At 48.2% G+C, this 12,184-nt stretch overlaps 1 protein-coding gene across 11 annotated transcripts in view; it reads left to right on the forward strand.

Annotated features, from left to right (window-relative positions):
• The window catches only part of SLC14A2 (solute carrier family 14 member 2), a 451,251-nt gene extending 439,309 nt beyond the window's left edge, over positions 1 to 11,942 (forward strand). For 10 of the 11 annotated variants that reach the window (XM_024734700.1, XM_024734697.1, XM_024734699.1 and 7 more), the window contains 8 exons: positions 288 to 447; positions 1,243 to 1,432; positions 1,752 to 1,880; positions 2,750 to 2,942; positions 5,841 to 5,988; positions 6,623 to 6,757; positions 7,848 to 7,897; positions 10,865 to 11,942. In XM_024734700.1, coding sequence (XP_024590468.1) covers positions 288 to 447; positions 1,243 to 1,432; positions 1,752 to 1,880; positions 2,750 to 2,942; positions 5,841 to 5,988; positions 6,623 to 6,757; positions 7,848 to 7,897; positions 10,865 to 11,065 — 1,206 coding nt within the window. In that variant the 3' untranslated portion in view covers positions 11,066 to 11,942. Of the gene's footprint in view, positions 1 to 287; positions 448 to 1,242; positions 1,433 to 1,751; positions 1,881 to 2,749; positions 2,943 to 5,840; positions 5,989 to 6,622; positions 6,758 to 7,260; positions 7,421 to 7,847; positions 7,898 to 10,864 lie in introns of all 11 variants that reach the window. The other variant, XM_024734703.1, reaches the window with a different exon arrangement.
• The last annotated feature ends 242 nt before the right edge of the window (positions 11,943 to 12,184 follow it).

Raw genomic sequence — 12,184 nt, forward strand, 5'->3', positions numbered from 1 at the left:
TTTATGAAACTTTCTAGAAATTGTTTTTGAGTATTTTTAACCTGAAGTTAGCTGAATCCATGGATGATACAGATGGCTGACTGTGCAAGGCTGTTGCCCATATTAAATGAGGTAAAAGATCAAACAAAACAAAAGATATTCTGGTCTACAGAAACAAAAATGATTAAATAGCAATTTCACTAAATACCAAGTGAAAATCTTAGCTTGTCCCCAAGCAAGCAAGTCACTCCTCAGTGTGACAGCCTCAGAATGTGGGAGCTTCTTGCCCGTCTCTTGTCCCTGGACAGGATCTGGACACCATGGAGGAGACCTCCGAGATAAAGGTAGAAACAGGCATCTCCAAGACTTCCTGGATTCAGAGTTCCCTGGCTGCCAGCGGGAAGAGGGTCCGCAAAGCCCTCGGGTACATCACAGGCGAGATGAAGGAGTGCGGAGAGGGACTTAAAGGTAAAGTTTCCGTGAGAGCAGCCCCTGCTCCTATCCCTAAAAATGTCCCCTCTGGTCGTCCCCCAGGAAACACGCTGCACAGATCTCTGTAGATGAGACTGAGTCCCATTTCCATGGATAGTATAGGATAGGATAGGATAGGATAGGGTACGGTAGGATAGGAGTTTCACTCTTATGACAGACACGCAGTCTCTCAGGATGTAAATGCCAATACATGTAGGTGTGCAAGCTCTCAGTTCTGAACATAACAGTCATGTGCTTTCAAATATCCCCTCAGAATGTCACATTGTACACAACATTGCAAAGCAACGATACTCCAATAAAATTTTTTTAAAAATAAAGAATGTCACACTGTAGGACTGGGATTCTAGAGCCAGCATTCTAGAAAAATGCCTGCCCTAGAGATGGATCGTGGGAGAGCCGTGTCTACTATTCCAATAGGTTCCCGTTAGCAATCCTCCAGACCTCAGGCCATGGGTTTGATGCCTGCTGGGCTGCAAGAGTTTCCTTTCTGGATCCCTCCTCTTGAAAATTCATGCCACTCTCACAGGGGCACAGGTCGCACAGGGTACCCACTGCCTGAATGACAACCTAAAGACCACAGTCAGCTCTCAGTGGGTCTGAAGGGTTTTCTGGGCAGTCAGATGCCCCCTCAGGTTCTTGGTGTACTCTCCTCTGTGGCAGGTGACAGCAGGGAGCTGAACCCACCTTGGACGCCCAGCTTCCCTCACCCCCTCACCCTCTGGGGCCTCGCCTAGAGGTGTAACAGCTGAGCCTTGACTGGTTCTATTTCAGACAAATCCCCAGTGTTCCAGTTCCTCGACTGGGTCCTCCGGGGCACATCCCAGGTGATGTTTGTGAACAATCCCCTCAGTGGCATCCTCATCGTTCTCGGCCTCTTCGTCCAGAACCCCTGGTGGGCCATCTCGGGCTGCCTGGGCACCGTGGTGTCCACCCTGACAGCCCTCATCCTGAGTCAGGACAAGTAAGTCCCAGGAAACCCAGGGTCCAGGCCTGAGACCACAGGTAGATCCCCGTGGGGACATTCACCAGCCTCACACCCTCACTGCCTGGCTCCCGGCTCAGAAACCCCTCACAATAAGGTCACTAATCACTCAAAACCACCATTCCCTGGTTACTTTTAAAAACCACACATTGTCTAGGGGACTGTGAAGGGTTGATGGTTTGAAGAGGTGTGTGGTCAGGCTCCAGCTGAAAAAAGCCTGACTCAGAAGGAAAATCAAGAAGGCAGTGCCCTGCGTCAGGCCTCGAGGAACCCCTTCTTCACCAGCCTTCCCCCCCAGGTCCGCCATCGCAGCCGGACTTCACGGCTACAACGGGGTGCTGGTGGGGCTGCTGATGGCTGTGTTCTCGGACAAAGGCGACTATTACTGGTGGCTTCTACTCCCCGTCATCGTAATGTCCGTGTCTTGGTAAGTTTGCTTCCAAGGCTGTGGGTGTAGATCAAGGGCTGCCAGCCTTTCTACCCCAACTCCGTGACTGTCTGTCCAAACTGGAGTTTAAAGAAGCATTTCCTTAGCTTGCACATCAGAAACAGCCACTAGAAATAATTACTGATGTTAGACAGCGACAGCACCACTGTGCTAGGTGGTCTGTACACAGTATCTCATTACATACCCTCCTTTACTCTTCATTTTTGTAAGATCTAAAAGAGCCCCTGGTCCTACCCCGGCAGAGCACAGGGAAGAGAACTGAGGCCCACAGAGATTAAGAGTCATACTACGGGGTCCTGTCAGTGTCTGGAGATCTTCCCATCCCTCCTGCTCCCCCAGTGCTACCCTGTCCTTGGGCACCCTGACCAGACAGCGACAACCTCCCAGTGTGGGCTGCAGGCCCAGCCCTGCCCAGAGCCCTCAGACGGCCAGGCTCCAGGTCCTTACTCACCTGCAGAAACCACAGGGCACCCCGGCCAGGAGTGCTCTCAGCCTCAACACACATTTGCTGAATGATTGAATGAATGTGATTCCCCTCACCATCAGCCCCTTTCCCGTGCCTGTGCAGGGAGCCATGTGGCTCTTCAGGGAAGGTCTGTGGCTCCCCGCCTTAGGAACTCCCCTGAAAGCCCTCCTTCTGAAGTTGAGTCTGGGCGTCCACCCTGTTGCTGTGCAGGGGCAGAGGAAGGAGGTCCAGGGGAGGAGCTGCCCAGGGCCAGTCAGGCTGGGAGAGGGAGCCAGCCAGCTGCTTTTCCCTGGGAAGGCACAGGGGGCCCCCTAAACCCACTCAGGCTAGTGTCAGGGCCAGGGGGCATCTTGAACAGCATCTCCTGTGCTTCTGCCCTCAGCCCCATCCTCTCCAGTGCCCTGGGCACCATCTTCAGCAAGTGGGACCTCCCGGTCTTCACGCTGCCCTTCAACATCGCAGTGACCCTGTACCTGGCGGCCACGGGCCACTACAACCTCTTCTTCCCCACGAAGCTGCTGCAGCCCTCCTCCTCCATGCCCAATATCACCTGGTCGGAGGTCCAAGTGCCCTTGGTAGGTATCGTGGAAGGTGGAAGGGCAGCGTCTGTCCAAACTCAGTGTTAAAGTGGCATTTACTTATTTTGCATGTCAGAAACATCCATGAGGGGCTTTCCTGGTGGCGCAGTGGTTGAGAGTCCGCCTGCCAATGCAGGGGATACAGGTTCGTGCCCCGGTCCGGGAAGATCCCACATGCCGCGGAGCGGCTGGGCCCGTGAGCCATGGCCGCTGAGCCTGCGTGTCCGGAGCCTGTGCTCTGCAACGGGAGAGGCCACAACAGTGAGAGGCCCGCGTACCGCAAAAAAAAAAAAAAGAAGAAAAGAAACATCCACGAGTAACAACTATTACCAATTATACAGTGTGAGACACTCTACCTCAATATCTCATTAGCCACCAGCTTTTTCTTTCCTCTTTTTAAGAGCTAAAACGGCCATTTTTGGCCGCACAATGTCCTATCATAGCACAGGGGGAGAGACTAAAGCCAGGTTAAGAGACTGCCTGAGGTCACATGGTTAATCAGTAAGGAGCAAAGTCAAGACTAGAACTCCCGCCTCCTGACTCCTAGACTTGGGTTCTTTTATCTTTTTTTTTAAAAAAGCCTTTTTGATGCTTTACTCCAGTTTCAATCCAAGAGACTCTGTGTATTTTTTTCCTCATTCAATGTCATTGAATCATTGAAGATGTGCACATCACATACACTGCCATCTGTTGGCTCGACAAGTCTCTGCTCCAGCCTGGGGAGCAGCTTCCCCTTGCTCTCTGGGGCATCCTCACACTTTAAAGCACAGGTGTTGCTCCACTAAGAAATATCTATATAACAGAGATTTTTAAGCTTTTGGCAAGTATTCTGTATATACTGCTGGCCGCTGGAAGTCTGCCAAACTAAATAAGAAGCTACTCTAAAAGCGTTAAGTCAGCCTGGAGAACTATGCCCATCAGCCTTCTTTTCTAACTGGGCATGTTTTCTCTGAGGTCCCCCTACTCTCTGTTACACTAAATGACTCCATAGGCCAGAGCTCACTCTGAACTTTGTTATTGGCAATTCATCATCTAACCACAAAGCCACCTGGGCTTGTTGAAGGGAATTTGTGTCAGAAATAATGGTGCCTAGTTTCTCTGAACAGTTCAAGGAGACAGCAGCATGGCAGGGCAGAAAGAGCCCTCCATTTGTCCAAGACGCATTATCTAGGAAGAGACGTATTCACATTAGCTCCATCCTTGTTGGGGTGTGTGTGTGTGTGTGTGTCTGTGTGTGTGTCTGTGTGTATCTGTCTGTGTGTGTGTGTGTGTGTGTGTGAGTGTACCTTCATGAGCCAAAGGTGAGAAAAGATGCTGTTAGCAGTTCAGCCCCTCAGGCTTCTCTTTCACGATATTAAACCAATCAGTATCTTTTGAAGTCAAAATTGCTCTAATTGGTGTGCTATGGGGAAATGATGGTAGAAAAGGCAAGTTTAAGATATCTTGCATGCTCCAAACCACACTTTCAATTGAAAAGATAACTAGGAATTTTGTAAAAATGAAAAAAATGGAAAATATTTTACAAATGCTTTAGAACCCCCAAATTTCCAGGAAAGACAAATTCAATGTTTGGTGGTTATTCTTTAAGAAATACCTTTCTGGCCAATTTTGAATGGATTATGGTAATAGTGAGTATGTTTTATCATTTTGACAATTATAACTAGAGCCTTGAGTTTTGGGGTAACAAGTGGTAGATGTCAGAGAGAGGGTCTAAACCTCCCAATGATTTTGAGGCCCCACAAGCTCCTCTGCTCTTTGGCGAGGAGAGAGCGTGCTGGAGGGTGCAACCGGCTAGAGACCAGAGGAACCAGCACCACTGCCTCTGCACCAAACTCTCTGCCTGTCCCGCCATCCCCCGCGTGGTGATGCCGGAGCCCAGTCTTGCTCTCTGTCCTGGGATAACGGGGGACGGAGCCCAGAGGGTTGCCCACTAGACTACCCTGCAGTCCTGTCCCTGCACACTCTCGTGTGGGGCGAGGGCCCTGGAGCTACAGGACCTCCCTCCCCTGCACCCCAGGAGGAGTCCTCAGAGGACTTGGGCTGAGGGAAGAACTGCCTCATCATGAAATATACACAAGGGGAAGGACGGACCCCAGTGCATCCCAGCAGGGCCCAGAGCCCCTCCTGTAAGCGTTTCTTTGCTCAAGGGCCTTTGGCCAACCTTCCAAAATACAGGACCCAATCTCAGTTGCTGGGGAAGCCCATGTGCCCTGGATCCTTTTCCCAAACTCCAGAGTACGTGTGCAAGTGCCCACTCGACATTGGACCCTGGCCTTCCTGTCTCATTCACACACAGGTCTGCTACCTGAGATACACGGAGGCCTAACACATCAGGGTTCTCCTCCATCAGCCATGTGACAGGTTTATCAATAAAACCCTCAGATGCCAAGATACCAACTGCCCAGGTGCTGCTCTGTGGATACGAGTCCAGCTCCTCGCCCAGATGACGGCACAAACGTGACCACAGCCCAGACATGCTGTTCTTGGAAACAAAAAGGACCATTTTTCCATCTAATATTTAGCCTTCTAGTCATGTTTTTAGCTTTAAAAAAGTGTTACAAGAGTTTTTCAACCCCAACTTTGGTCAGACTTCTATTACTTCTCTAATGAATAACACCCTCATTTGAAGTATTCAGTTTCTCTTCACTGAGAGTTCAGTGCCTTACACTCATGTTTCTAAATAAAGGAAATGACATATTAACCCCTTACTGTTCTAAGAACTTAAGATTAAAACAATAAATCTTGTGTACCTTTTAGAGTGAACCTATTTGAAAATATCTTGGAAAACTGTTGCAAAATATTAGTGTGGAGGGTTTGGCCCCAAACCTTTTCCAGCCAAGCTTCAAGTTGTCTCTTTTGCCTCCATAATTGCATGTGCTCTTGTTGGACCTGCAGCTTTTGAGAGCCATCCCTGTTGGAATCGGCCAAGTGTACGGCTGCGATAACCCCTGGACTGGAGGCATTTTCCTCATAGCTTTGTTCATATCGTCACCTCTTATTTGCTTGCATGCTGCGATCGGATCCACCATGGGGATGTTAGCAGGTTAGTGTCATTATTAATTAATGGGCCCCTTATTAATGGGCGATAAGGATGCTGTATCTGGGGCCTGCTCCAAAGAAAATGGTGCCATGTGTCTTCAGTGCTCCACCGGCTTATTCCTATAAACTCTCCCTCCTTCCATTACACCTGTCTTTCCATTTTGGGTGCCGGTGCCCTCCTACTCCCCTGAGCAAAAGCTGTCCTCAGGAAAGGCTCTGGTGTTAGTCATTTCCACCTCAGTATAAATTAAAAGCTGGGGAGGAGTTGCTTCCAGGCATGTTTATATTTTAAGTCTTATCTCTAATCACGGTAAGAAGCATTTGTCCTCCATTGGAGAACATTAAGGTTCTGTTAGCCGGCCTTTTTCTGGCAGGGAAGGGACTTCTCTGGACTGCTCACTCAGACTTCAGATCACTACTCAAAAGGGTCTCTTGTACCCATACCAGCTTAACCACTGATATGCATGTGACTAAGGCCATTTGTTTCCTTTAGATGTTTTTTCACTGAATAGTCAGAAGTCCTTTTTATACATACTTTGGTGTTGATAACCAGTCTGGGTTGAGGACTGTGGAGGGCTTTGGGGCTGGTGGGTGGGCCCACGCGACCTGCACAGCACTCAGCCTATCTTCTCCCCCAGCCCTCACTCTCGCGACACCCTTTGACTCCATCTACTTCGGGCTGTGTGGCTTCAACAGCACGCTGGCCTGCATCGCCATAGGAGGCATGTTCTACGTCATCACCTGGCAGACGCACCTCCTCGCCGTCGCCTGCGGTGGGTACTGCCAGCGGGACTCCCTTTCCACCTCAGATGATGCCGGCGTCCATGCCCATAGGGAAACCGCCCCGCGGAAATTCTGCTGGTCCTCCAAAGATAAATGGGAGGATGTGTTTGCTTTATAAAAGCGTTTTTATTTTAAGCTGTTTTGAATGGTCCTTTAGTGATTAGTACATTGAAAACTATTTTCAGTGAACACTAAGTGTTCAGCCACATGGAGACAGAGTTTTCAGATGGAGGTTGTTCGGTTGTTGCCCATGGGCTGTCTGCTGTGGTTGCTGCTTTCCGTGCTGGTGATTGGAACTTTCCGACAGAGCAAGTCTTATGCAAATTAATCTTTATATGTGGAATTGGGCAGTTTACATCAGATACAGCAGTTAACCTTATGCACCCAAACATTAACCATAGAACCTTCAGATAATGCTTGTAGGAATGCTGAAGAATGTGGTCAGGGCACTCAGTAACTCTCTGACAAAGGTTTGCTGTTGTTAATATCCTAGGGACCATTGGGATGGTTTTAGTGGAGAAAGTGAGAGCTCAGAAGCAAAGCCAAATTACTGTGGCCCGTTTTCACGGAACCTCACCTCTCACCAGCACTTGGGTCTTCCCAGTGGCCAGCCTAGTGATACCCTCCACACACAAAGCCCAGAAGATGAGGCAGTAGGTGTATTTGGTCTTCCTCAAGCTTAAAGAATGCTGTTCCTCCCTGGAAACCCATATTATGTTAATAACTTGTGATGAAATATCACAGCAGAGAGTTCTGGGATTCACGTGCCTTGGCTGTATAGTAAAATGTTCATTTATGGTTTATGCTCCTAAATGTTCCTTTGCTAGAATGCAAGGTGGTAGGACCCAGGAGAACTGTAACAGCTAAATTCTGGTCCTTTTCAACAAAGTTCATCTGCTGTCTTAGTTGTGCTGGAATTTGCATGGAATTTAACACTTTTCAAAGCTGCCAAGCAACGGAAACATAACTCGATTTTTTTTTAACCTGAGAGATAGCATTTGTGGCATGAAACGTATGGGGGGAGAATATGTAAACTCGAGGCACTCTTAGTCACCTGACTATTTCTTGGTTCTTTTGCAGCTCTGTTTGCAGCCTACCTGGGTGCTGCCCTGGCTAACGTATTATCTGTGGTGAGTCAACATGGGCTAGGAATGTGCATTACACCCTCCTCTGTATTCTCTCAGCTCCCCAAACCCCTCCTCCAGGAACCCCTTCGCGATGCAGCCCTCATGTCTCAAATCACGCTTCCCTCCTCCACAGCCGCAGACAGAAAGAGCTGGGCCTCAAAAGTGTTAATGTCAACACTGGTCAATCAGATCCTGTGGTCAGTGGGCCAGGGGGGCTCCGTATAGAAGGACAGTCTGAAGAGCATTATCTTGTAAATCAGACTCGTTTCTTGTAAATTTCTTGTAAATCAAACTCCTCTACAACTAGTTTTAAATCTTCATATTTAATTTTTTTCCTATGTTTCTAGATCACCTACCCAAGTAGCTTGTGGGCCAGTGTACATCTTTGTTCACCCCATAGCAACTACCAGGGAGTCAGGAGTCACGAGGCAAGGCTTCCAGGAGGACAAGGCCAAGCCCGAGGGAAACCAGAGCTGGCGGCTGAGGGCCTGTGCAGCAGTCTGAGAACCCTTCTCTGCCTGAGCCCCAGTGCAGGTTGTGTGTGAGGTCGGGGGAGCCACATGGCCAGCCCAGCCCCCAACACACACAGGAGGGACACTGGCCCCATCGCAGAGCACACAGGGCTCAGCCTACAGTCGATGCCTCCCCCTCCATAAAGGTTCAAGGCCCAGCTCACACAGGCAACCAGGAAAAGTCCCATTGGTCCTGCAGGTGGAGGTGGAGATGGGCATTCCACTAACCCGTGTTTAAATCCCTCCTCCATCCTCAGTGAAATTGCTTGGTTTGGACAGAGCATAGGAAGGAATTTTGTAAGCAATAGAATTCGACTTCCCTAATACCATCCTGTGTCCCCCAGTGGACTAAGTCCCTCTTCTGGGCCCCATCACGTTTTGTGTTTGTATCTGCTACGACGCTTGACAACATTGTGACAAGTCTAGTACACACCAGTCCTCTTCCACCTTCAGCCCTTGTGCTCCTTCGAACAGGGGCCCGGTTGTATTCTTATCTTTATCTCTAGTACCTATTATAGTGCCCAGCTCATAGTAGGTGCTCAAGAAATGCAGAATGAATGAAACCCTAAGGTAGTGAGTCACCACCATGGGATACATTAGAGCTGGGGCTAGATAGCCGACCATCAGAAACAGGATGGAGCCTGGCCTCTGAGGCTCCTGTCTGCCCCAGGCTTTCCCACCTCTTCTTGCCCCCATCCTTTCACCCAACTGTCCATCCAGTAAATACGTGTCACATGCCTTCCTTGGACAAGGTACTAGAAGGGATGCAAACGGGACACTTTGGTTCCTGATCATAGGAATTTACAGGGTAACTGGCCCCTTCATCTTGTGTAGAGAAGTTACAGGTTATATCACTCTACCTACACATTTTTCAAAACAAAATCATGTTTATTTTCTGTGTACTTACTATGTTTAAGACACTGTACTGCCCACTCTCAGGGATACAAAAAAAGTTCAAGCTATTAATTCACTCTGAAGGAATTTCCAGTCTCCTTGAGGGACAGGATATAAAAATGTTGAATGACATTTATGAGACCGTTCAAGCCTCTACAGAAGAGGGCACTTAGGATCCGCACAATTTTGCTTTCTAATCGGCTCCTGCATGTGCAGTCCCGTATCTTCAACAGCACTGCCCTCTGCCTCACGACAATGACCACAAACTGAGGACCATTTATTGAGCACTTAGTATGCACTAGGCACCAACTCTGAGTAGATATCTTTATCCCTATTTTGCTGTTGAGGAAATAGTTGTCAGAAAGAGGAAATGGCTCCAACAAGGTAACCAGAGCTGAGATTTGGATTTGGGTCTGTGGAACTCCCAGCCCACATCCTTCTCACTGTAGGACTTGAAGGAGATGCTTTCCAAGACACCCTATGCAGTCTTAGCAGGGCTTTGGTAAGACTCACGGAGTGGAATTCTTCAGTCATGGGTGTTCCTTAAGGCTACAGTTCTGGTACCAGGCTGTCATTGCTCCTCCTAAAGTCCCACCCAACAGGGCCATCTTTGACCACACACCAAGTGGAATCACTCCTTCAATGGTACTCCCTGAGGCTTTTACTGCTTATGATAAAAGGATGTTTGGGGGAGAAGGGGAATTGATTTGATCGGCTTCATAGTTGAATTTGTAGGCTCTTTGCTAACAAGCTATCCAGGTTATCTCAAATGAAGAGTGGGGAGGGGTATTTAAAAGCCTCAGGGCATCTTAAGATACAAAAAACATGGGAACATCATGAGAAAGGCTGTTGGGAATGGGAGAGCCCTTGAGGAGAAAGGTAGCTACTCCTGATCTCCAGCTCCCTGGGACTAGGATGTGACATCTCTGCCTCTCTCCATACGTCTGTTCTGTTTCTGTGTCTCTCTGGGATGGGTTTCTTCTGCTGCACAGAGGCCCCCAAATATCCACCCAGCACTGGTTGGCTCTCTAGTTTTTTCAGATCGAGTCTTTGGATGCAGTCTCTGTATCTCTTAGCTCAAATTCTCAAGACAAGGATTCTATTCCCAGGTAGCTTGCCTATGGGAAGCTGCATTTGGGTCAGGCGCTTATCTCTAGTGCAAGCAGACGTGACCAAAGAGAAAAAAGTTTTGAACAAAAAATGGCTGCCGATGCTGTTCCTTCAACAGGGGCTTTGGGAGAAGGTGGGGAATGGCCACAAGTCCTAGAGTGGGAGGTAGAGCCTGGCCAGACACCCAAGACAAAATATGTCTTCCACATAAAGGCATATTATAAGAGGGTTCCAGCGGCTGCATTTTGAAGAATATGTGTCCCCTGTTACAATGTAGACTGACCCCAATGGAACGATTTTATTTATGTTGGTCATGAATTAAGTATTATTCTGCTCAGTGCCCACCAAGCCTCCCATCCTCCACCCAGGACCCTAGGTGATTGTGAAGGGCCGATGAGATGAGCACAGGCATCTGATGTAACCAAGGCTTCTCTTGTGATCCGCCTCCCCCCAGTTTGGATTACCGCCCTGCACCTGGCCCTTCTGCCTCTCGGCACTCACCTTCCTGCTCCTGACGACCAACAACCCGGCCATCTACAAGCTCCCACTCAGCAAAGTCACCTACCCAGAGGCCAACCGCATCTACTACCTGTCCCAGGAGAAAAACAGAAGAGCATCGACCATCACAAAATACCAGGCCTACGATGTCTCCTAAGTTGCCCTTTCCAAATCATGTCACTGTAAATTCAGCCTTCAGCAGGCTGTCCAGGTCCCCAGGCTGAAGGCCACTTAAATTCTCCTTCTGATGGTTCTGTGATTCTGCCCCCAAGCAAGCCTATACCCCAGTTATTCCCAAGAACAGGGAAATAAGCATGCAGTCCCTCTTCGGGAAGTTCTATGTTCTAAGATGAACAATACTTATCAAAAACATGGTTAATTGAGACCTTATACCTATAGGTCACTCCACAAGAGCTCTCTTTGCGGGGAATTTTCTCTCTTTTGCAAAATAAGCCACACCCCTAAAGAGAATTCACCAGGAAGGGGACAGAGATGGGTGACGTTGTTAGCCAACTCAGTCATTTAATGCAGTGACGTAGTGTCAGGAAATCAGTCTACAAGGCAAAAGGGCAGGTCTACCCCCAGCTCTGCCATGAGTGAACTCCAACCACTTGGGTGGGTCCATCCCCCCTCTCAGCCTCAATTTCTTATTGGTTTCATGACGAGGAGGGGCCCTACAGTCCCTTCCACCTCAGAAGTATTGATTCTTCTCTTTCCTATAAACTGACAAAATCAGCATGACCAATAAATAATTACTTTAAGTAAAAGATGGAAGGGCTATCTGGAGAAGAGGCAGGACAATTTTAATGTTGTATGGAGATTTATTCTTGAGTCATGAGATATTCTCCAGACTTGGGATTAGGAACCGAAGTTCACTGGAAATTCCAACATGCCTTCCTTTACGTAACAATTATTACTAGAAATGTCATCAGATGAAAATTGATCTTTTTCAACATTTAAATCATATTTTAAACAAATGTGTTTCCTTTTATAAGATTCATAAGCATATTCTCATTAAATGTTTAAGGTTGCAAGTTGGTGTCAGGGTTTTCTTAAAATGCGGCTCACCTACATTGTCCACACCGCGCTCATTTGAGGGGTTTTCCACGGTCAAGGATGTGTTTGAAAAGAGATGAGGATGAATAGATAAAATGCATCCTTACCTCTTTCCACAGAATCACTTGCCACCCATTCTGTCTTAACACTGAAAAAGAAACAGCTATGTATTCACTGTAATGACTGTATTACATAAAGTCCAAAGCAATAAAAGATACCT

The sequence above is a fragment of the Neophocaena asiaeorientalis genome, unplaced genomic scaffold (assembly GCF_003031525.2).
Source record: "Neophocaena asiaeorientalis asiaeorientalis breed wild unplaced genomic scaffold, Neophocaena_asiaeorientalis_V1.1 scaffold322, whole genome shotgun sequence".
Taxonomy (NCBI): Eukaryota; Metazoa; Chordata; class Mammalia; order Artiodactyla; family Phocoenidae; genus Neophocaena; species Neophocaena asiaeorientalis.